This window comes from Syngnathus leptorhynchus, chromosome 10 (assembly GCF_054491065.1).
Source record: "Syngnathus leptorhynchus isolate UIUO chromosome 10, UIUO_Slep, whole genome shotgun sequence".
Classification (NCBI taxonomy): Eukaryota; Metazoa; Chordata; class Actinopteri; order Syngnathiformes; family Syngnathidae; genus Syngnathus; species Syngnathus leptorhynchus.
Genome location: NC_141204.1, coordinates 4,668,206 through 4,693,432, shown reverse-complemented (window position 1 = coordinate 4,693,432; position 25,227 = coordinate 4,668,206). Strand labels below are relative to the sequence as shown.

Sequence of the window (25,227 nt, the reverse complement as noted above, 5' to 3'; positions counted from 1 at the left end):
AAAAAAAATGAAAAAAAAGAAAATCGGTACAAAGTTGATTATCTGCTTATTGGATCATCTTCCTCATTTGCATAACGTTCCAGAGATGTCGTTGGATATTGATCCGGTTGTGGAACCTTACAAACGTTTTTTTTTTTTCTCTCCTCAAATTCCAAAAAGGAAGTGAGTAGTTTCCTATTGATAATCATCAGACAGGCTCAGATATGCTTTCAACATTTTCTCAACTTTTATTGGCTGCGGAAGGCGAAGACACATTGCATTTCAGTTTTTCTCACAGAACCGACCACCCTCACGACCCCCCCCCCACCACCACCTTCCCCAAACACGCACACGCACACTCATTATCTACAAAGTACTTCCTGTTCCTTCGCAAAAAAGCAAGCGCTACATCCATCGTACGTTAGTTAGAAACAGTTATTAAAAAAAATAGAAATAAAAAATGTACAACATACACTTGATATATGTAGAATATATATATAATATATATACGGTATATTTATATTATATATAGATATACATATATATATTATATATACTTATATAATGTTCTTATGCATTTTTTATGTTTTTTTTACAGAGGTAAAAATACTAAGTGTAAAAAAAATGGTTCTGATTCAAATACAGGGAGTCATTTTTTTTCTAATAACTTCTCAACTTTAATACAAGACAGAAGAGACGATGCGTTCAGGCACTTGTAAGTTGGCTCTGAAAGGACACATAAAAGAGTGGACGGAGAGGAAAAAAGTCAAACACACACTTTCCTATTCTGATTGTCTCTCCCCCAATGTTTGACACTACAAATGGGATGTTTTTTTTATTTCGTATTTTTTCAATCCCCGCAGATGCAGCGTCGGGAGGTAAAAAAAAAAAAAATACACACCAAGGACACAAAAGCACAGGACGTGGGAGACGGACTCAAGGTAAAAGGACATCCTCAGCCATTCTGGACTTCAACTACAGTAAGTGACATTTCCTTGGCAACTCTATCCGGATGGGAGCTTGACTTCCTAGGTTTTAGTTGCATTGGGAGGGGAGGGGGGGGCACCCTTGTCCTTTTTAAACGCTCTAGATGCCTTAAAAAACATTTATATGAAGCATTTGTCAAAAGGATTCCAGCAAGGGATGGAACAAAATATTGCAATATAAATACAGCATCGATATACCAACATCAAATATCAAATACAGTATCAACATGCTGATATCAGTACAGTATGGCTACACCGATATCTTATTATTACAGAATTTATATGGCATAATCTGATATCAACATTAAATACTAGTGCAATACAGATATGCCAACATGAGATATCGATTTAGTATACTTGAGCCAATATCAGATATTGTACAGTTGTTGTTTTTCCTGTTACCAAATTTAGGGTTTTTTTTTTCTTCAATATTCTTATTCACATTAAATAACTACATTTCTTGGATGTCTGCATGTTTTTTTTTCTATAGCTTGATTTAGTCACATATCCAGTAGATACTTCAACATAGATATATCTCACAGTAGCTGTTGCATTGTATCACAACTGATTTTTTTTCCTCCAAAATATTGATTGGTGTGGAATTGTTTTTTGTACTTAAGGAAGGGGTACATCTAATAATAGTTGTCATGGTTTTGTCCACATCACTTATGGCACAGTGCTAGTATTGCTTTTCACATGTTGCTTAATGTTTGTTCAGATTTGACAAAAACGACAAGACGATTTTTAAAGCACACAAAAAGCAATGCTAACACTTGTCATAAACGGGTCTTGTATTTTGACACCCAAAATGTACAGTATAAATTGAGTTTAGTTGGACTGTGTTCGTTATGTCTTCATTTGTGATAGCCATAGTATCTTTTGTTCAGACTTGTTTGAACAAAAGAATACTATGGCTATAAATTGAGTTTGTTGGGATTGGCGGTGCTCCTCTAATGTCACCGTTGGTCTGAGCCGATTGTACGTCGCAGGTAAGTCTTGTTTGTTATATCTTTTTTATTGTATTTTTTTAAGTATAAAAAAAGGTTTCAACCAAGTTTGTCGCTGCACTTTTGAGTTCTGCGACGAAGATCTTCACTCCAGATTGTTAAGGCAAGTGGCAGCAAAAAACAAAACAAAACATGAATTTCTGACGCTGAATTCCCAAGAATGGCAGGGTTTCCGGATTTTAGTGATTATACTTTTTGAGGCACCTTTTGTAATAATCCTAACAATAATGGGTGAGTGTGACCGGAGGCACCATGAGTGAACCACTAAGCCAAAACAATTTCTTTTTGTTCTGCTGGTGGATCAGTACAATGAGAAAATAAATAAAATCTTTGGGATATTCTGATTGCTAGGATGTGGCCTCATACTTTTCAGATGTAGTGTCTCGATTGGAACAAGGATGTTGAAATAGGAAAGTAAATAATAGAACAAAGAAAAGAGTACAGTATTCCCCCGCATATTCCTCGAGTTTATTTTTAGAACTGATCATCTGAAGAAAAACTCACATTTGCTGTTTTTGTGCTCAGGCCAAAGCCATGTTTCATATAAAAGTATTGCTTTGGTGCCAAGGAACTATTTTGAAGTGACGGGGCGAGCATCATGTCATCAAACCATAGCTCTGTCTAATAGACAGGCAATGCTTTATCGCCATCTTGTGGCATCTGTTGGCGATTATAAAGCGTTTTAGAGGTGCGTCAATTACCATAGACGTGAGGTTTTTGGTTTTTTTGGGTGGCACGGTTTGATCCTTGTATTCGCGGGGGAACACTGCAATTTAAGTTCTCTGATGACAGTCAGTGTACAAAATATAAAGTACCTGCATATGTGATACATATATATTCAGCTATAAAACAAAAAACAAAAATAAAAGGCCCCCTGAAAAAAAAGAGTGTGGTCTCTTGCCCGGAAATGGAGCATGGAGAGACGAGACAAGTGTCTGCCTTTAGGGGTAGCTTATCTTCCCAGGCCTCTTAGAAAATGCACCAGTTTTTTATTTTTTTTTATTTTTTTTTATGACTTTTTGGCTTATATCAATTCCAGGAATTGTCAGGCGATCAAGCGAAACCTCAGCGGTTGTCCCCTGTCCTTCCCTGTGCTTGCGTTGGGTTCTGTTTTTTTCCCTCTCAGCTGAGGGCCTTATGTCGGCCCCCGCAGCAACCGCATCCCAGGCCCGCCCGGTGGCACGCATTCAGCGGTGGGTACAGGCAGAGGCAGGGCGCCACCAGAGACAAGCCCAGCAGGGCCAGCCAGCGCGTGCCCAGCCGGCCGCCCTCGCCCCCATCGCAGGAGCAGGGATCCGAGTAGTCCCCTTCAGGGTCGGACATGCAGTGGTAGAGCATGGTGTCCGCCAACCACATGCAGCTGACCCGCCGGACGCATCCCCGCACGGGATCCGGAGCGTCCTGGCACCGGCCTCGCCTGTTCTCCGCCACCAAGAACGCCTCACCGCAGTGTTCGCAGTGGGCCCGCTCCAGACCGTCCTCCTTGTGGCCCTTGCCGCCGTTGGTGGACAAGGAAGAGCTGGGGAGGAAGGAGCGAGGCTGGCTAGAGACCACGGAAAAGCCCTGGCGGTAGGACCCGCCGTGGTGGCCCTTAACGGCAAAGGGTCCTAGGGCTGGATCGGAGTCTGAGGGCGAGAGGACGGGCGCTAGCGGGTACGTGTAGTCGTGCTTCTGCGCCTCGGTCTTAGCAAAGTGGACGTAGGATTCTGTGTCGTCCATCTGAATGAACTTGTCGCGCATGGTGGGGTGGCGGTAGTCCTCGTAGCCCGTGAGCCAAGAGCGCTCTGACGGGCGCGCATAGAGACGCTCGCTGACACGGTCACCCACCCGCTCCCAGCTGCGCTCGCGTGGGTTGATGCGCACAATTTCCTCATCCTCCTGAAAGGTGACATGAGGAAGCCGAGACAAAGGCTGTGGAAAGAGAGAATAGTTTCAAATGGGACGTTGACAGGTTGTAAACAATTACTGGGGTCCTCGGTCTAACAAGTTCTTTAGTTTGTCCTGTTGAGGATGGAACATAAAATCTAACCTGGTCCAGCAGGTAGTGGTCCGATAGCCGGTATGAGTCGTGAAGGTTGTGGTGATATCCCAGCATGCACCTGTGCCTCTGCGGTAGAGGTGAGGACTCGAGCGGCGGCAGGCAGCTCTCCAGCTTCTGGGAGGAGGAGTTGGACGAGCTGTCGGTGGCGTTCTAGGAAAGGGAGGAGGAGGACGACGACAAACAAACACAGGATGCGTCTGAGAGCTGCGTTGTCATTGGACGCGACGAAAAAAACCAAACAAAAAAAACCTGCTTGGTCGCCGGGAGGTGGACGTCAAGATTTGACAAACAAAAACAGGAAGCGTCTACTCCGATTGGGGAAAAAACAGGAAAGTACGACTTTGTTTTTCAGTCCTTGACTTCCTCATTTGGAAACGGGGGCAAACTTTTCAACGCATCTGCCTTAAAACGGAACCGTGAAAAAAGCAGGTAGTCTTTTAATGGCTTTAGGACAGTTACAGATGTGGTTACCATGGCGATGGGGTCAAAATGTTTTGGTGAATAGTCCCTTAAAGTTTTGGATAGCGCTTGACCTCACTAAAGTCGAACCTCACTCTTGCTAAATTAGCGGACTTTCAACCAGACTTACGAGACATTCAACCACAAGTACTTTATCAGTCTTGTCTATTAGTATCTGTATCTATTAGCAGGACATCCGATTTGGGGTCAAATCTCTTTAAAAAGGCAAAAAGCTCATGTAGTTGGGAAAAGGCTTTGGCTGGGATTAGCCTGTCCTGACATTTCCCGCAGCTCTCTGGGGAATTGTTCTCAACGGGAATTCCCAATGAAAGGTTGGCGAGAAAGCCATCATAGAGCCTCAAGTCAGTAAAATAAAAACCCCTGCTTCTTAAAAATATTATATATACGATTCAGGAGTCCTGAGTGTTGACGGGTTTGCATGTTCGATCCACTTTGCTTGTTCATGTCACCCGTATCCTGACCGCCTTCCTTCCTTTCTGCCAAAAGAACGTCAGGGCGCTGCTCCAAGTCAAATCTTGGCCAGACACCACACACGTCTGGCCACACAGTACGCGGGCAGATCGATTTCAGGTCAGCCTAGGCAGTCGCAGACGTGTAGGGGGGGGGGGGGGTATCCGTGTCCCAGCTGACAGGCACGTGTTTGGGGATGTGGTCTTTCGTGATGAGAAATAAAGGATCAGGATGTGTTGGATTTTGGAGATCTAAGAATTTGATACAGCACAACTCAAAAACACTGTCCAGATTTGGTAAATATAAGAGCCATGTTATTCCTTGTTCGATATGGTTTAGTTTGAAGTTTTCTAGAATCTTCCCCAGAAAATGTGTATACTATTATGACTCAAGCAAAGCCCTAAAAAACATGATGACAAAAAAAAAGTGAAGCAGGGTATCAACCACCATAGTCTATCGATGCTATTCGTCAGCATATTTATTGTGTTAGGGTTAGTGTTATGTGTTAGCGGAAGGCAAAGTTGTGGTTCTTAAATACATGTTTCATGTTTAGTGTGACAGCAACCTTTGAAAGTATTAAATAGCTTGAAGAATTGTTTGCTCAGCACCAAATTGTTTACAAAATTCAATTTTGTCTCAAGATGCCACTGTGCTAGCGGGGCTTACTAGCGAATATCCGCTAAAAGCAACATCCATTTAAAACAATGTTTCTCGCATGACACATCTGTTTTAGCCATGGTGTCATTTTCACCCCTCGGAAGTTATTCCTAAGAATGATCACACGGACAAACTGTTCACCTCCAGCGCTTTGATCCCGTCCATCTGGCACATAGCGAGGCCTGAACTCTATGAATTATTTGCCAGATTTATATGATCCAGAAATGCGTTTGTGTGTGCGGTGAAGCTATACCCGTTATATCCTGGACGCGTTCCTGAGCAGCGCTCCCCACATGGACACTGCCATGCTGAGAATTCCAAACGCCCCCCCCCCCCCCCCTCGACCCTGCCCCCCTTCTTTGCTTTCTTACAAAGCTCTTGCGGAGCAGCCGGCCAAAAATAACAAAACATACCGCCTGTACTCTGGCCTGCTAGGCTGCGACTAATTCAAAACAGGATCAGATCACTAACGGACTCTGTGAGCGACTTTGAGAGTTTTTTTCGAGATGTCTTTTCTCTAATTTCCAATTCTGGCTACTTCCAAGTTAATTTCTAGGCTTTTTTGTTGTCCTCCTGGGATGAACTTAGAATTTACACCCAATTTTTTTCCGTCGCGTCTACTCCCAGTGTTCCGAGCCGAGACAGAGACCTTCTGAAAGGGAGGTGGAGGAGGACGATGAGGAATCATTCGTCCTGCCCCTCTTCCCACCGTCCCCCGATGACTGTAAATCTGCTGGCGCATTTGGTGCCGTCCGCGACTGCGCGCTTGGCGAGCCCTGTCGGCCGCCGCACCGCCAGATCATTAAAAGAAACTAAAAGGAACAGCAGATATGGCAACAACATTGAAAATATCACATTACAGCGTTCCCTCGTTTCATTGCGATTCAGTTTTCGGCTTCAGCTTTTTTTAACAGTTATTAGGCACACCCCCACTTCCAAATATCTAGTACAATTGTTAAAAGCATTGATGTTGCAAGGGAATCTCTTTGCCTATACTTCCCAGTGTTGTGGAATCCCATGACAGCTTTGTCAAAGCCTCTTTGGGTGTTTGTGTGCATCTCTGCGGTGGCGGTACACTCCCAGCAGAGCACCTATTAGTCTTGGCCGTAGCAGACAGCCAGAGTCCAAAAGATGAACCCACGAGGCACTTCCTCTCGTAAATCAGCCGCTCGGCTCTAAGCTGGGAAACAGCTGCGAGCCGCTAGTTTGCACGCTGCTGCTCTCTTTTTAAGTTGCTCGAGTGGGTGGAGGGAGAGTTGGGGTGAGGTGGGGGGGAAGCAGGAAGTAACCTTCTGACCCTGCCTGCTGCTCTCGGTGTCGTATTACAAGGATGTAGGGGTGGGGGGGGGACCCTCTCAAGCAGACAAACTTTTTTTTAAAACTGCAAACAGCTCTAGTGTTGCCTGAGTTGAGCGAAAAGAAAACACTTACGGTGAAGACGTCGTCGTCACCCAGCTCACCCTCGTTCTGGAGTGCTGTTGAGGAGGTTGTGGAACCTACAGGACAAAGAAAAAAAAACTCGGTTTTTTTTTCCGCGGGCCAAATTGAATTTGTAAGAAACCTGTAGTTGACACACTTCATTTGCCTTTGTGAATGAACAAAGTCTGAGTCTTGAGGCCTTGAGTCTGACACCAGTGTTTAAGGTCGTTTACTGCTTCCTCTACAGTGTCAATTTGCAAACCTTATTCTTGTAAAGTTCATTTGGAAGCGACACTATTGGGACTACTTGGTTTTGTGTACTGGGAACAAAAAGGGCCTTTCCCTGAAAGTTCCCACAAAGTTTCTGGTTGGCTACAATGTCAATAAAGCCACTAGTAAACACTTCTTCGTCAAAAATAGAAAACAATCAAATGAGAAATAGTAAGCACGGCAGTTATTGAGCGTGCCTGTTTTGTGTGGCGTGATTAAATGCTAAATGTTGTTAGCAAGGCGCTACGTACCTTCGGCCAGGTCCTCGATGGCTTTGCGCACTCCCCTGTCGAAAGCCCTGGCATCGGCCGGACTCTGGAAGGACAGGCCGCACCTTCGGTCCTCCACCTTCCAGTGGTGAAAGGTGGGCGTGGCGATAGTGTACACCAAGTCCTTCCTCAACGGGCAGTCCATGATCACCTGACAACCCAAAGAACATCAGTCAGGATGAGGCTTGCAGGATTTTCAAAGAGATGAAAACTTTCTATAGAAAGTTAGCTCTTGGATAGATCATGGCCGCCATCACCTGTTTGTCCCGTAGCCGCTCGCCTCGGATGAGAAACTGGGAGCTGCCAGATGGCGGTAGCTGGGGCAGCTCGGGCGGCCGTAGCCGGCACACCCCCACTCGACTAAGAGCGCCCCCATCCTGGGCCAGCCAGCCTCCGCTCGAGTCATCCCGCGTCATCACCACCGCTTTCACACGCACGATGTAGCTGTCACTGTAACATGACAATAAGAACCGATCTTAGATACTCGGCCCGATAGCGCAACCATTGCCTCTTTACACGGTAGTTCACCGTATCATCTTTTCCCGGCATCGAGTTTGCTTTCCACACATCGGCAGAATGTTTGAGGGCGTCTGCAGTCACGACTTTGCCTCGTCCCGGCTCTAACGACGTGGGAGGTGTCGTACGCACACGCGCACGACCACGCGGGCCTACATAAGTAACCATATTTTATAAACTTAAATCTGGGCTCCTAATTGGTGACATTTCCATCCTAAACTTTCATCTACTTTGACAGGGAATCTGCGCGATAATTTTCTACGTGATTTCTTTTTTATGGGGGAAAAATAGAACGTCACAGAATCTGTTGGTGATTCCACACGAAATGGAGGAAGGAAAAAAATGCGATTATTTGACACGTAGACGGAAGAACCTGCGACAGTTTAGTCTACCGAGTTCACCAGTACAGAACAAAAGAGTCGTCATGTTCCAACATGATGGTCGCCACCCTCCATGGGGACACAATGACCTCCGTGCACTGATCTGACAACAACAGGAAGGAGTCTTTGTGTGAGTGTCTTTTAAAAATGAACATGCAAAGCGGTGGGTGGGTGGATCGGCACTCCACTGTTTGTCTGTCGTCACGCCGTCAGCCAGCTTGTCATTCAGTCACTTTTATGAATGTGTGTGGGTGGGAGGGAGCCGCTCTACTGGTTTCGCCACCTGTGCTCTGTGTGTGTATGTGTGTGTGCGCGCGCGCATAGATGCGTCAAATCCGCGGGCACTGTCTGTAAGCTAATTATATAACAACACCTCTCTCTCTCTCTCTCCTGCACCTCCCTTTCCCCTCTTCATCTCTCACTTGCTCGCCCACACACACATCTGTATTTCCATTCTCGTCCATTGACATATACAGTAGCATTCCCCCGGCTCCTGAAACCTTAACTGAGACAGTCTTCAGTCATAACGACAGCTCGTATAAATAACCCGGGGATGGGCAACAAGTTGTTCGACAGACGTTCCCCTCTTTTGTCAGATTCTCTGTTTGTTGCATTTAGTTTAGTCAGCTAACTGTTGTACTTTTCAAAACGCAAATGAGTCAATGAGCACACTAACACACTGACATCGTAAAACTTGGCCATTTCAAATAGCGCTCAGATTTGATCACCATCGTGAGCTTGGTGCACTTGAAAACACATGTGCGACAGGTCAGGCCACCCACGAGCAGCACGAACAGAAAAAAAAAAAAAAAAAAAAAAGCCAGACCTTTTTTATAAGCACACATGGTTCAAAATACACAATAGCGGCTATCAGCATTCTCAGTGATGTGAAAATGTCACATTTCGGTCTCGTCTTGTGACCCGTGTTTAGAGCCCCCGTCTGCTGACAGGCCCTGTAATCTGTGGTGGGAACACACAAGGAAGAGCCACAAGCGCTACTTTGATACACACAGCGGCGGAGGCGGCCGCAGCGTGTTCTGGACCAACGTACAAGGATGCACGAAAAAACATTTGCAAGGGCTGGGAACTTCATTCTGACAAAAACGACCAGCTTGAGCTTTTTTTTTGCGTCAAATTCTAAATTAAAGTCATGTGAATTTTTATGTCACTATTTTGTTTGCCAAATGTGTTTGCATAGCAAGGTTGGAACACATGCCACTCATTGGCAACGGCGCTGATAAGAGTAAGGGCAATTCAAGAATCACCTCTTCTAATTTTATCAGCTGCCCTGTCTTCAGGTTGAAAGTCCATTGGCATAGTTAGCCTCTGCGATAAACAATGGCCACCTCTTAGTTTGGCTCATTTGTTTGCACTAATATTAGAAAAATATATTGACCCCATATATGTCATTCAGTAATGGCAATTGTTCTAAGCAACTTAAAAAAACAACAACAGACACTTGAATGGGCATTCACCCTTATGTGCCAATTCAGTAAAATAATTGGCAGTCACATCAGTGAATACGTGTGTAATTAATTGTATTAGCCTAATGACATAATTGTCCGTCATTTTTAACTTACTGTTACCAAGTCAATACAACAATACACACCATGCTAGGTGAAATTTGTGTTCTAAATTTCAGAAAATGTTCAAATATGACTTATAGGACACTTGGCCCTGTCTAGAATCCAGATAGAATCTCAATAAAATTGAGATTACAGATGCATCGGGAGGATGTGATTTATGTGTAACAATGCAAGTCACCTAACAGGGCCCTCCAGTCGTCAGGTCGTCATGTGCGGCATCCGACTCATGCGTGACTGTTTGCGATAGTAAAAAAAAAAAAAAAGGCCCCGTGCTGTGTGATGAGGGCGGCAACACTTCCTCTGAATAGAGCGCTGACAAAGGCCACTCCTTGATCTAATCATACGCATAACGCCGCACACACCTCAAGTCCACGCCAGTAGGAAGTGGCGCTGACTTTTCGGTGCGCCCGTATTGTTTCAGGCCAAATCTGTAACGACGAGGCACGCGTAGGCTTTCTTCACATATTTGATATTCAACTTCCAATTTTGGAATACAATGTTTGGCTTTTCGAAAGATCACGGGAGCATGATTAAATCGCAAATGAAACATTTTAAAATCACAATTAACTTTTGACAGTTGACTATATTGACGCGCACACCGTCTGTTTTTTTTTTCCTTAAAAAAATTACATAAAAAATTGCCACTCCCTGAGTCGTCACCTTATCGTGGTGGAGGGGTTTGCGTGCCCTTATGATCCTAGGAACCATGTTGTCTGGGGCTTCATGCCCCTGGAAGGGTCACCCATGGCAAAAGGGTCCTAGGTGAGGGGCCAGACAAAGCACGGCTCACCCAAGCCCCTTATGACGAAAAAGACAAATGGACTTAGTTTTCCCTCGCCCGGACGCGGGTTACCAGGTCCTCGCTCTGGAGCCAGGCCTGGAGGTTGGGCTCGAAGGCGAGCGCCTGGTGGCCGGGCCTTCGCCCACGGGGCCTGGCTGGGCATAGCCCGAAAAGAAAACATGGGTCCCCCTTCCCATGGGCTCACCGCCTGTAGGAGGGGCCAAAGGGGTCGGGTGCAAAGTGAGCTGGGCGCCGGCCAAAGGCGGAGACCTTGGCGGTCCGATCCCCACTCCCTGAGTCGTCACCTTTTTGTGGTGGAGGGGTTTGCGTTCCCCTATGATCCTAGGAGCCATGTTGTCTGGGGCTTCATGCCCTTGGAAGGGTCACCCATGGCAAAAGGGTCCTAGGTGAGGGGCCAGACAAAGCACGGCTCACCCAAGCCCCTTATGACAAAAAAGACAAATGGACTTTGTTTCACCTCGCCTGGACACGGGTCACCGGGTCCTCGATCTGGAGCCAGGCCTGAAGGTTGGGCTCGAAGGCAAGCGCCTGGTGGCTGGGCTCGAAGGAGAGCGCCTGGTGGCTGGGATCGAAGGAGAGCGCCTGGTGGCTGGGCCTTCGCCCACGGGGCCCGGCCGGGCATAGCCCGAAAAGAAAACATGGGTCCCCCTTCCCATGGGCTCACCGCTTGTAGAAAAGGCCAAAGGGGTCGGGTGAGAAGTGAGCTGGGCGCCGGCCAAAGGCGGGGACCTTGGCGGTCCGATCCCCACTCCTTAAGGGGTCACCTTTTCGTGGTGGAGGGGTTTGCGTGCCCCTATGATCCTAGGAGCCATGTTGTCTGGGGCTTCATGCCCCTGGTAGGGTCACCCATGGCAAAAGGGTCCTAGGTGAGGGGCCAGACAAAGCACGGCTCACCCAAGCCCCTCATGACGAAAAAGACAAATGGACTTCGTTTTCCCTCGCCCGAATGGAGAATGACTTCCGGACAGCTTCAAGGAAATTCTGGTCCAACATCCAGCGTCTCGGGAAGGCAAAGCAGTGTACAGTCAACACTGTTTACAGTGGAGATAGCATGCTGCTGACCTCGACTCGGGACATCGTGAGTCGGTGGGGAGAATACTTCGAAGACCTCAATTCCACTGACACGCCTTCCATTGTAGAAGCAGGGCCTGGAGACTCTGAGGCAGACTCTCCAATCTCTGGGGTTGAAGTTACTGAGGTAGTTAAAAAACTCCTCGGTGGCAAGGCTCTTGGGGTGGATGAGATCCGCCTGGAGTTCTTAAAGGCTCTGAATGTTGTGGGGCTGTTATGGCTGACACTCCTCTACAACATTGCGTGGACATCAGGGATGGTGCCTCTGGATTGGCAGACTGGGGTGGTGCTTCCCTTCTCTAAGAAGGGGGACCGGAGGATGTGTTCCAACTACAGGGGAATCACACTCCTCAGCCTTCCTGGAAAGGGCTATTCAAGGGTGCTGGAGAGGAGGATCCGTCGAGAGGTCGAACCTCGGATTCAGGAGGAGCAGTGTGGCTTTCGTCCTCGCCATGGAACAGTGGACCAGCTCTACACCCTCGGCAGGATCCTCGAGGGTGCATGGGAGTTCGTCCAACCAGTCCAAATGTGTTTTGTGGACTTGGAGAAGGCGTTCGACCGTGTCCCTCGGGAGGTTCCGTGAAGGGTGCTTCGGGAGTATGGGGTGCCGAGCCAACTGATAAGGGCGGTTCGGTCACCGATGCCAGAGTTTGGTCTGAATTTCCGGCAGTAAGTCGCTATTCGTTCCCAGTGAGGATTGGACTCCGCCAAGGCTGCCCTTTGTCCCTGATTCTGTTCATAATTTTTATGGACAGAATTTCTAGGCGCAGCCGAAGCATTGAGGGGGTCCGATTTGGGGACCTCAGCATCGCGTCTCTGCTTTTTGCAGATGACGTGGTGCTTTTGGCTTCTTCAGGCCGTAATCTCCAGCTCTCACTGGAGCGGTTCGCAGCCGAGTGTGAAGCTGTCGGGATGACGGTCAGCACCTCCAAATCCGAGTCCATGGTCCTCGGTCGTAAAAGGGTGGAATGCCCACTTCAGATCGGGGATGAGATCCTGCCCCAAGTGGAGGAGTTCAAGTATGTTGGGGTCTTGTTCATGAGTAAGGGCAGGATGGAGCGCGAGATCGATAGGCAGATCGGTGCAGCGTCGGCAGTAATACGGACTCTTTACCGGTCCGTCGTGGTGAAAAGAGAGCTGAGCCAAAAGGCAAAGCTCTCGATTTACCGGCCGAGCTACGCTCCTACCCTCACCTATGGTCACAAGCAATGGGTCGTGACCGAAAGAACGAGATCCGGGATACAAGCGGCCGAAATGAGTTTCCTCTGCAGGGTGTCCGGGCTCTCCCTTAGAGATAGGGTGAGAAGCTCGGTCATCCGGGAGAGTCTGGGCGTAAAGCCGCTGCTCCTCCACGTTGAGAGGAGCCAGATGTGGTGGCTCACCTTGACGCCTCCCTGGGGAGGTGTTCCGGTTATGTCCCACCGGTAGGAGACCCCGGGGACGACCCAGGATGCGCTGGAGAGACTATGTCTCTCAGCTGGCCTGGGAACGCCTTGGGATCCCCCGGGTTGAGCTGAAGGGGCTGGGGAGAGGGACGTCTGGGAGTCCCTCCTAAAGCTGCTGCCCCCGCGACCCGACCCCGGATGAGCAGTAGAAGATGGATGGATGGATGGATGGATGGATGGATGGACATTAAAATTGCTAATATTCAGTGGGGGTCAAACTTAACGAATGCATTAGCTACACCACGCGCAAGTCTAAAACAAAAATCTAGTTTCCAGTACTGGACTGCATTTAAAATACTATTAAATAGTTAATTTGCAAATAATGTAAACACCTTTAATTTATCTTAACAATCTAAAGCATAATGCAAACCATGACATCTGACAGCCAGAGGGTGAGGCGAAGGTTGTTTCCAGGTCAGCGAGTGGCTCCAAGAATTTGCTAACATGTTCCGTGCTCTCCAATATCAGTTAGGATTTTCATGAAAATGTTTTGACAGCGATAGTCAAAGACACCTCCAAAAATGGCTACTAAAGAATCTGTGTGAACTCGTCGCGTATACATTGCGAGGCGGCTACTTTGAAACGTTCCACATGTTGTGAAGAAATAGAAATGAAAAGCTGCCCTATTCCCTCCACAAATGAAAAAATAAAAATAAAGAGGGTGAGGTGAAGCGAGTTCATTCCCAACTATTGACACTGATGCCTCCCGGGGGGACGTCGCGATCGGCTTCTTGCCAATCCGACGGCCTTATATGGAACACTCGCTCACGTGTCCAAGCGGAGAGGTTGCCAATGCAGTCATTCAGGCGGACGGTTTAGAGTCGACATAAATTCTACGACACGATTAGACTATTATTCAAGAGAGGAAAAAAAAAGATGGGACTATAATAAAATAAATATACCTTTTGTTCTTAAAACAGGACTTCGTTTTTGTAACAATACGGATTTTGTTCAAAAATAACTTTACGGAGAAATGTTAAATTTACGTGATAACGTGACACAATCATATCCGAGATTTGAATTGGTCCAAAGCTAATTGGGTAATTCTCACCCCTTTTTCTATTTTTGATCTTTTACAAATTATTTTACAGACTCGAGAGCTTTCAGATCTTGTTTTGAAAAGTGCTGACATTGGGTCAAAGTGTGGTGAATAATGCAAACTGGAAGTGGTAGTTCTTAGCGTGTGCCATGTTAGCACTACGTCTGATCCGTTGAAATCAAGGTGGAAAATAAGCTGATTGCTTCTAAACCTCTTACAAGGTCAAGCAAAACTCCCCATAATGCTTCATATCCTCTTAGACTTGAGCAGCTAATACTTTCAGTCCGACAACATTGTTTTTAGATGGAAATGAATAAAAAGCGTATTTTTCTTACGCTTTGCAAGACTGTTGTATCTTAAATCCTCCTTGTGTTTGATAACTTGTCAACTCTGTTTACATAAACACTCGGATGTTGCGGTTTTCGCTCGTGGCGACGCTTATGGACCTAAAACTCAGCCGGCTGATATTCGATGTGATTTCCGGCTGAGTTATCGGCGCTTAAATAACCCTCGAGTCATTTTGCGTTTTATATTTGCTGGGAAAAGCTCCACATCAAAAAATGACATTATTTGTCCCGTCTTTGCAGAGAATTCCAAACAGGGGATTTTCGGGCCTGGAAATGCAAAGCACATGATAAGTGTACATTGTGGCGGCGCTAACCACGTTTATTCACATCAATCATCACCCTAGCAAAACGTCAAAGCAAGGAGCTGAGCTCGTAAGAGTCAAAGTTGACACCGACTCGGGCTATGATTACAATCCTCGGGTCATTCCGTCAGCTGATGAGCAAAGATTAATTATTGTTTTAATGAAAAAGAACAAACAATCGGACTCTGTTGTTTGCACTTGAGATATAAACAGCTCAGGCTATTATATAAAAGCTGTGATGAGTACAACACAGGAAACACTGTTACCATGGATCTGTTCCACATGATAGTGTGTGTGCGTGCATACTTGGGCGGGTAGTGGTGGGGGGATACCACGGTTTATTAAGTTCATAGAATTGATTGGAATGCGCTACCGACATGGTGTTTTAATTACGCACAGTGTATTTCCAACAATGCATGTTTAAAGGCGGGCCTCCGTTGGGTTACTTTCAAGGTGGAAGTATTCTTCTAACACTTGATCCTTAAATCCACCCTTCTCGTGTCTTTATTGCATTTGAGCCATGAAAAACATTTTGGGGGAAACCTGTGGTAAAGATTTGGTAATTGCGTACACACTATCACTATGAAAGGTGCTCAGAATTTGAAGTCACATTCTACGGACAACAATGCTCTCTCTCCATATAGTTATGTTATATTTTCGGAAATTCCTCAAAGATGACGTTCGTGTAAGTAAACGTAGGTATGTCGGAGGTAATAAATGACCAAACAAGGCTACTCGAGTGCACTTAGCAAAGGCTGTTGGCACAAATTTAGTGTGTTATTCTTGACGGTTATTACCGGTCGACTGCCATGAAATTCCACACCAAACGGGATAGTCTCGATATCAAATGCTGACAAATATAAACATGAGGAACAGAACAATCTTAGCAAGGGGGGGTTCAATATGCAGACCCTCTAACTCGAGCGTCTGCTACGTGATGAGTGCTTTTTTGTTTGGGGTGGATCACCTTTCCGTGGGATGCCAGACTGACCTCGGATAAATGTCAATGGGCATCTTGCCCACAAATTGCAATTAAAAAAAACATTCATTTTCAGCTATAGTCCGTCTATTTTGCAGCCTTTCTTAATTGCATTTGATTCATTCGTGCTGTGAAATGCAAGCATCTGCATGTATTTTGAAAGTTGCTAATCTGCCCTTATTATAGTTATTGTGATATATATATATATATATATATATATATATATATATATATATATATATATATATATATATATATATATATATATATATATATATATATATATATATATATATATATATATATATATCGTGCATGAGCTATAATAGACAGGGTTGTGCTGAATTGTGCAATTTAGCTCGTAGCTATAGCACTGAAGTGACCTTCCAAAAGAGCCGAGGCTCTGTCACTGTTACTCCCGCGGAGCCGAGTGCGGCCGGCGGGCATGAATGGGGGAGACAGCTCCGGAAGGTTTCGAGGGCTTTTATGAATGACGCCGGCGTCACGCTACCGCAGCGCAAACATCCCCCTCTGATGCCCTTCGGCCCCTTCCACCACCCCTCCCTCTCCAAATGCAAGTTCCCACCGACACATACACCAATCGACATCGCAGAGCCAAAATGGCGAACCAGCATAACAAACGTCTCCATGTTGGATCGATGGAGAAGTCTCGTGGGTGCTCACGGAAGCGAGGCCATTAAGGCATTATGACGCTATTTTAACCAACATTAATGTAATACATGTGGGATTCGCGACGACAGCGTATCGTTTTCAAACCGAGCTTTTTTTTTTATGAATGGGGGTATGCAAATGAGGTGCGATTGAGAAAGACATGGCGGATGAGGCGTATCGGATATCTCATATCCTGTGAGACTTCCCCTTTCGGTTAGGGGCACCACACACACACGCACACACGGAGCTAAAAACAAATATTATAATAACACACCCGCCGATAGGATCACTTTGTGGCCTTGTCTCGTTTTTGTCTAATTTGACATAGTGAGAGCTGCAAGCTTTCTCAGCCGGGGGAAGTGTTTTTAAAACGGGGGGCTGCTGGCAGAAGATCCGTTCACAAAATGTTTCCAATCCACCCACGCTTCGACTCCTCCACCACCTCCTCGTTTTTTTCCTCCAAACACAAGGTGGCCCTTTCATGCTAGCCACCCAGCAACTCTTATTGCATTCTGTTGTCTTGAATGATTTTAAGCAGAAGGTATTTTAAAAAAGTAGTGGAGACCAAGTTAAGCACGAGAGGGGGTGCAGTGGGAGAGCGCAAAGGGGGGTAAAATGTAGGGGTGGCGGTGGTGGGGTTTTATATGGCTACTTACTCGTTTGGGTGTGTTTCTTCTTCTATCATGTTTCCTCGCTTCACCTCGGGTCACGTAGCGCGGCGGATGCGTTCTTCCTCGTCCTCGTCATCGCGTTGATCCCCGCTACAAATCCACATTTACCACCAAAATATCCTCCTGGAAATCTTTGGTGTGCAGTGCGAACCCACCCCCCTTCTCCCTCTTCACCTCCCTGCTCTTATTCCTCGTTAGCCAGCTGCTTTTCGATTGCAAATGTCGAACCCCTCTCCTCCGATATCCTCCAACTTTTCAGCGAGCCTGCAGGTAGTGTTAGTCCGACAAAAGCCTTCCCTCCCCCCGCCTTGCAGGACAATATGGACTCGCCCTCAGGTGCTGGCTGGTTGTCGTTTTTTTTTTTTGCCCTCCCCCCCCAAAAATGTCCTCCACACGACGGTGGTTGTTGTTATTACAATGTAAAAATCGCGTTGTAGTCGCCGTGGGGTGGCCCCGCTAGAGCCCCATCTCTCGCGCTCCTACTCCATGTTGGTTTGCAAGGCAGCCAGGCAAGCAGGCAGGCAGCCCGAGTCGCTCCAGCGATGCCGGGGGAGGAGGGAGGGAGGGGGCGGGGAGGGGGGGGGGGGGAGCTTGGGGAGGGAGGAGAGGGAGCAGGGCGGAAGTTGTGACGTAGGTCTCCAGTTTGGTGCTGGGGCTGCAAGCCACATGCCCCACACCCCAAATAAATAGCACCCCAACTTAGCTCCTCATAACAACTACATGATTTCTAACTCATTGTGCATAAAATAGCCTGCAGTAGTTTTGTCCTCTGATCAACTTGCATAGTTCTGAGGAAAAAAAAAAAAACTGGACACATGTTCATCAAAACAATATGGTCCAATATTTGTTGTCATCTGTAAAAAAACAACTAAAAACCCTGGTTTCACAAATAGCGAAAGTAAGAAGAACAAATATTTGTTTCCACAAAAAGACCAATAAAATGTGTCTGCATTTTTGTATTGAAAAAGAAAAAAAAATGATACATGCCTCGCATTGGATTTTTTTTTAATATATATATACAGTACGCAATTTTATACAAATTTAGACCTGCGGAATCTGAAGTCGAACTTTTCAGGCCTCATCGGTTAATCTCACCTCAGAGTGAACTAACATGCAGTTCCAAACTCCACATGCATGATTTACTCAAAAGCCCGATTAATTTTACTGAGACAATCGTTCTGGATTGATCTTTTCCCACACCTATTGATCCACTTAAAGTGTGAGCAAGTCAGATGATTGAGCGCTTCTGTTTACAACACCACTAAACACTAGACTGCATTGTTTGTTTTTATAAAGAGAGGATCAAGTCTGAACTAATCCCCCCAGACAGGATTTCAGAAAGCGTGATGTAGCAGCGCCCTCTGCTGGTCATTCTTGCCTTTGTCATAGGATGACTTTGAAGATTAATTTACACTTCAATCTCATAGCATCTTTCTCCTTTTAAATAAATAGAAATGTCATTCATCTTTTCCAGTCTTTTCCCTATTTTTTTATCATATAGTTTTTTTAAGAAAAGGAGCACTCTACACTTTGCGGTATTGCACCTGTAACATATTGCTATAATTAAAATTAAATAGAATAAAGTAATTACAAGTTTGTGCATCATGATGTTCAATACTAATGTTGTATTGTTGTGTTCCGTGTGTGCCTTGGTCACCAGGGGGCAGTATAATACAAGCTTACATCATACAAAACATTATCCACAAGTGATTCAGGAATCTGCAGTTGATATTAGTTGTTCTTCTCTGAGCATTAAAAAGTCTTATGTCGTCTGTCTACATGTGTTGATGCACAATTTGCGTTACTTAATTAAAGTGTTAGTACTGCATAATTGCTGGTTTTGTGGGCATGTCTATGGTGTTTTGCATCGTATGTTAGCATTAAGCTAGCAACCTTTTGTACATAAATTCCATTTTACCACGAACTCATTAGCAAAAATATATATATTTTTTAATGTAAAAAAAAAATATTTATTTACATATTAGTTCCACTTGTATTCTTTTCACATGGTCAATGACTGACAACTGAATGAGGACCTATACTGGCACCATGTGGCTCAAATGGGAAAAGTTCTTGCTCATATACGTGCTAAATTTAGGATGGAAAAAAGTTCTTCAGACTAAGAAATTTCAAGTCCTTGATTTTTATTTAATATTATTATTATTATTATTATTATTATTATTTCTTTACAAATACAAGTAATAGACATGCACACACTTCTGTTTGGATATTAGTTACAGCCATACTCTTAGAAATGTGGTCTGGTTTATGTCAGTGCATGGAAGTACAATTCATCCAAAAGGCCTCATCTGTGCATGCGTCTGTACACAAACTCTTAATAAGAAAGAAGACCCGTTCATCTTCGGCCGAGTAAACAGCACTGAGTATTTTTCGCCGTCTCCCTTGGCGCTGTATTGTGTAACACGGCTGCACACATTGACATTAAACTGCCAAATTATGTATTTATTAATTATTTGACTAGCAAAAAAATACTTAAGATAATTCTCCAAATTCTCACAAGATTATTGTCTTCTCTTCTCCTGCTTCTCTCTTTCTGGTTACTAGACTGAGCCCTCATTTTTATTCTTGAAGCTTTTGAGCACCTTTCACACTAAATTTGAGCTTTGAAGAAACCTAATTTGTCTTTAATTCAAACCACACTGTGAAACCCGGGACACATTCGTCAGCTCTGACTCCGTGACCCCTCTCCATCCCCATGCGCAGCCCCCACGGCCCTCTCCATCCCCTCACCCAATCAGAAACTATCCAGCCAGCGTCTCCATGTCTGTAACTTTTGTACACTTATGAAGCCGCCCCCCCCCCCCACACTCCAAAGACCACCCCTCCACCTTTTTAAAATCAACAACACTAATGAGTCCCACCAACACACAAACACACACGTCCTACCTATCACAACAGCTCACATCCAGGTGATAAATGAGGTCGCCCCTAGTGTGTGGTATGAGTTCAAAGGTCACTCCAAGCGTTCTTGTGGGGTTCGAGGGCATTGAGAAGTCAGGGGGACCCCCACTTCCCCCCAGTAGACCGTCTCATCCACCAGGGGGCGACAGACAATCACGTTGTGATCTGGATGTGCTTTCAGGTAAAATATGAAAAAAATCTAAGTAAAAATGAAAATGATAAACCAAACAATAGTGCTGTTTAAAAAAAAATAGATAAAAGAAATTCGTTTAAAAATGAGGAGAACGATAGCGCAAAGAGGAAATGAAATAATATAAAAAATAAGGTTTCATGGCTCATTTCATTTAAGAATAATCTTAGAATGGAAATCAAATATAAACCCAGTCAAAACAAACATTCAAAAAATGAAATTATTATAAATTAGGCTTTTATTAAACGTACAGTCATTTCAAATTCCTTTGATGTTTGGAACAAAAATACATTTTACCCAAGTGTTTGAGAGGCCGGATCTTGGCATCAAAGGCACATTCGTCTCACGCCAAAAACGCTCACAAGCTAAATCATTTTGACGTCTCCAGGAAATGGATGCAAGTCAATGTCCTCTGAAGTGATATGGAAGCATGACCGCATGCGTGCGTGTGTGTATGTGTGTGTGTTGCAGGTCAATACCGGGGTCATCAGTGTTTAGTCTGGTTTTCGCCCGAATGGCGGCTCCACTTTTCCGTTTGCCTAGCTGAGATTTACAGCCAAAATGTCTCAACTTCAGCCATTTTAGTTAAGCACTCTATACATGTTTGGAAATATATCACATGAAACAAAAATGAAAAGGATGATTGTGCAAAAACTGCAAAATCCACACATTTTTGGAGTGGCTTCATATCAGAGTCAGGGTGAACACATCAGTCAAGAAATTTGAGCCGGGCCTCTACAACAAAGTGGAGACTGTGGAGTCTTACCAGCGCGGTAAGCTAACATTAGCATGTTTGGTTAAGTGTTTGCTGCAACTGATGGCAAAAGATGTGATAGCAAAGAGGAAGCTCTGGTAATGAACTGGAGCCTGGCAGAAAGTGAGTTGAAAATAGAATAGATCTATCCAAATGAGTTTAAAAACATCTTCAGTCTGACTCTGTGGGCTCTTTGAGTACATCAAATGCAATAAACAAACAGTACCATTTGGCCCCCCCATGTGGGTGCGTTAGCTGTTTGACAGGACTGTACATCATAGTCTGGGATAGCTTCTAATTGAAAGTGACGGCTCTGTGTTTCTGCGGTGGTCAGTGTGGATTCTTTTGGGGGTGGGGGTCTGGAACCTCAACCTGGGGGCGAAGACGGACAGTCTGCTCCCGCTCGGAACCATGTCGAGAATTCCAGTTCTGTTGTGGGAACCAGTTACTCAGTGTTTGGATAATTCAAGGTTGAAGGAGCCCATCATTATTTTATTTTATTTGCCCAGTCCATCAGTTATACAAAAATGTCCACTGCCCTTTTTTTGACTCCGCAGTCTCCACTTTGCTGTATTGGCCCATTTTCTTTCTTTCCTTAATCTCCTCTTCGATAAAATTGCTTTGCTTTTATAACATATTAGCATAAAAGGCCAAGGTTAACTCTTAAGTCTTCATTTTGTTGTCCTCTGGTTGTTTTTCCTCCATTGTTAGTTTTCTATTAGCATTCCTGCACTATATATATTGTAACCACACAAAGCAGTATTTATTAGCCCCTTTTGCTCAGTTGCACTTGTAGCTAGTCATCAAAATTGTTTGCAGTGGCCTGCCAATCAGTGTCGATCCGCTTTGAGTGCTTGTTTTCTTTGAACACATTCTAAAGGCTCAGCCGGCGTGTCTTGTATACGCCACACATGACAAGTCCCAAACATTTGCAATTGCTCATGACAGATCTGACATAAACAGCCTCTCATCTGCCTGGTCCGGAGCTAAACAAATGCACTGCTGATCAACCAACCTCACTTAATCTCCCTGTTAGATTTTCCAAACAAACCCTCCCTCCCTCCCTAACACACACACACACACACACACACACACACACACACACACACACACACACACACACACACACACACACACACACACACACACACACACACACACACACACACACACACACACACACACACACACACACACACACACACACACACACACATTGTAATTCCGCTCAAACCCAAAAATGCCTCGCCGATCTCATACGCTTGTCAGTTTTCCAGATTAGCTGTTTGGCATCAACTATCAAAGCTAACAACAGTGGAACGTCTTTTAAAAAATACTGTGTGCACAAATCGACCCCGCGCCCCCTGCCCTCTAAATCGGCCCCCTTTTGTTGGCGGCTTGCTCCAGGAGAGCGTGTTGATGGAGCAGCATCGATGTTCGGATTAGGGCACGCGTCCGTGATCAAGTGCTCAAACAGTAGATAAGAGCAGAAGGAACACACTTTAATCCTGTTAGAGTAGCAACTCCGTTGGACTGACGGACGGCGCTCTGTTGCATGCCTTTTATCGTCAAATATCAAAGACACAACAACAAACTGGATTGTATTGCTCGCTCTAGACAAGCTAACTGTACCAATTAACTGACTAGTAAACATAGTTTCTTTGTTTGACTTATCTATAAATATATTATGGGCCATATCTATAGATAAAACGCCAATCGTTCAGCAATGTGGAACAAAAGAAAGAACATCAAAAGAGAAAAACGAGGCGTCCATTCACAAGTTTTGTCTCGTCACGGCTTTTCATTTTCACCCTGACTTGAGCGAGGGTACACCGCCAAACTGTTGAAATTGGCTGCCGGGATGGCTTTCCTTTAGCGGCCTGTCAGTTTGAGGTAGACGTGTGAAAAGGTAATACAACCTAAGATTTTATTCTCCCTCTCAACCCCTCCCAATCCCTCTTTTCCATTTTTTTCGTCTACTACTTAGCGCCACCATGACTTTGTCCTTGTCCACGCCGTCCAATGACGACACTTTTAAGACAATTCCTGCCGGTTGTTTTAAAAGTACTTCTGCGCCCAAAGGGATAAAAATGATAGACTATTAATTGGGGGGGGGGGGGTCACATAATTTTATGTCCCTCTGGCATTTCTTAATTTCTGTCAATCATCTGTTGATTAAACTGAAGCACTCTCTTACTTTACCCTCGCTCTCGGTTCCCATTGTGCGCTAACGTTTGCCCATCAATCGGACAAAGAAAGTAGAGCAAAGCCATTCTGAAGACACCACTGAAAAGTAACTAGATATGAAACCCCGATAATCAAATCCACACATTCAGTCAAACTAATTTTACTCTGTCTTTTCCAATGTCCAAAAAATGGCTTTGGAATAAGTTAAGTGGTTCTAAAAGGTTTAGGGGACTTAGACATGAGCCCTGAAGTGGTCAAACTGCGAAATTCAAACCTTGAACCTCACAACTGCAAGCCACCACTAGGTCAACGTGCTGCCCTGATTAAAAATATACTCCAAGTTGAATACAAGCCTTGTTGACTCTGCTGACAAGTCCCAACACGTCAAGACATGACGATCCCACCACGGCATGGAGATTAAAAACAACTGTTGGTAAACAAAACGAGCATCCCGCCGAGGCCGCCGCTAATCACGCGCGCATCCTCCCGTGTCACCACTGTTTAACATTCATCGCCGCCACGGTGACAACGAGAAGCACGTGCGTTAAAAAGCAGGCAATCCCAAGCGTGGGCGCAATTAGTTCTTAAATAAAGTGCCCACCCCGCTACGCTTTGGCAACATTTTAATTAGAAAACCCCGCTCGAAGCCCCCCCCCCCCCCCCCCCCCACACACACACACACTTTTTTTTTCTCAAATAAACAGCCCTGTTTGCCTCAAAGAACTCCCCGGGGGAGGCACTCAGTGGTGAGGGTGCTCATGGTAGGAAATGGAGAGTTTACCCGAGGAGATAATGGCTGTTTGTTTCTTTTGAAGGAGATCCAACACTTCCACTTTAGAGGCCATCGCTCAACTGCTACGTTGCCTAATTCCAAAGAATACTATTTTTGCTCCTTACATTGTAAGAATTTAGCTTCAAAAGTCTTTCTTTAATAGTGTAATGCCGGTCTTGATTTTTATGATTTTTTTAATGAAGTGTTTTATCATTAATAACTAGATGCTACTTTGTAAACTTAACACAAGCAATGTTTTAATACTTTTGATCTTTTTAGCAATTACCTGTTTAAACTTCATAAGTAGATTTGATTCAGTTATCTGTTGTTGACCTCTGGCCAACCTGGATACTGATGTGTCTTCTCGTCGCCATAGTAGCGAGTTCTTTTCTTGGCCTCTGGAGGGCAGTGTAACCCAGGTGCTGAGCTACTGGTCAACACTCGTTGACTGCCCTCTGAGCAATTGCGTTTGGCCAACTTAGATTTCATCCAAGTACTTTGACTTTATTAAGTAAATTTCCAACCTTTTTGTTTGGCTTTAACAAAATCTAAACTCTGTATACGTCCTCTTTACCATTTCCAGTTTTTACCGTCATACCACGCATGTAAAAGTTTAAGCCCCGCAACCAATCCACCGTTTTTTTCTTCAAATTCAGAAAGTGCTCGTTTAGTTGCTTCGACCCGGAAACTTTCCTCTTGTTTCTTGTCAAGAGTGTCTCAAGATAAACTCCTTTGACAGGGTTGCAATCTCTCATCTCCTCGCCGCCTCTTCTTAGACACGCCAATCAAGATGTATTCACAGTGAAGGGCCAATGACTTATTTTCTTAGATTCGTAGATTAGCTCGGAGAATGTTTATGGCCCTTAAAAGGCTTTGTTTTTCATCAGCCTTTGTTTTTCCTCGCCGTTTCCGCAATGGGAATTAAGGCATAAAAATGGGAGCGGACCCTCCCAGAAAAGATTTCTGGCCTTCTAAAGAGTAACAGGATATTCACAAGAGTCAGTGATTTTCCACTTTAATCGTTTTTGACTGAT

General features: G+C 45.0%; 2 protein-coding genes across 6 annotated transcripts in view; one reads left to right on the top strand and one right to left on the bottom strand.

Annotated features, from left to right (window-relative positions):
* meis1b (Meis homeobox 1 b) overlaps window positions 1-25,227 on the top strand; it is a 129,723-nt gene that overhangs the window by 1,585 nt on the left and 102,911 nt on the right. For 4 of the 5 annotated variants that reach the window (XM_085922199.1, XM_085922196.1, XM_085922198.1 and 1 more), the window contains exon 2: window positions 843-959. The gene's annotated coding sequence lies outside the window, so the exon portion shown is untranslated. Of the gene's footprint in view, window positions 1-503; window positions 960-25,227 lie in introns of those variants that run through there. The other variant, XM_085922200.1, reaches the window with a different exon arrangement.
* Window positions 205-17,908, bottom strand: spred2b (sprouty related EVH1 domain containing 2b). The gene is made up of 6 exons (XM_085922191.1): window positions 17,354-17,908; window positions 7,816-8,008; window positions 7,541-7,709; window positions 7,032-7,096; window positions 4,002-4,163; window positions 205-3,883 (listed from the first exon to the last, which is right to left on the bottom strand). The coding sequence occupies exons 1-6, from the start codon at window positions 17,380-17,382 to the stop codon at window positions 3,095-3,097; spliced, it is 1,407 nt and encodes a 468-aa protein (XP_085778317.1). The 5' UTR covers window positions 17,383-17,908; the 3' UTR covers window positions 205-3,094.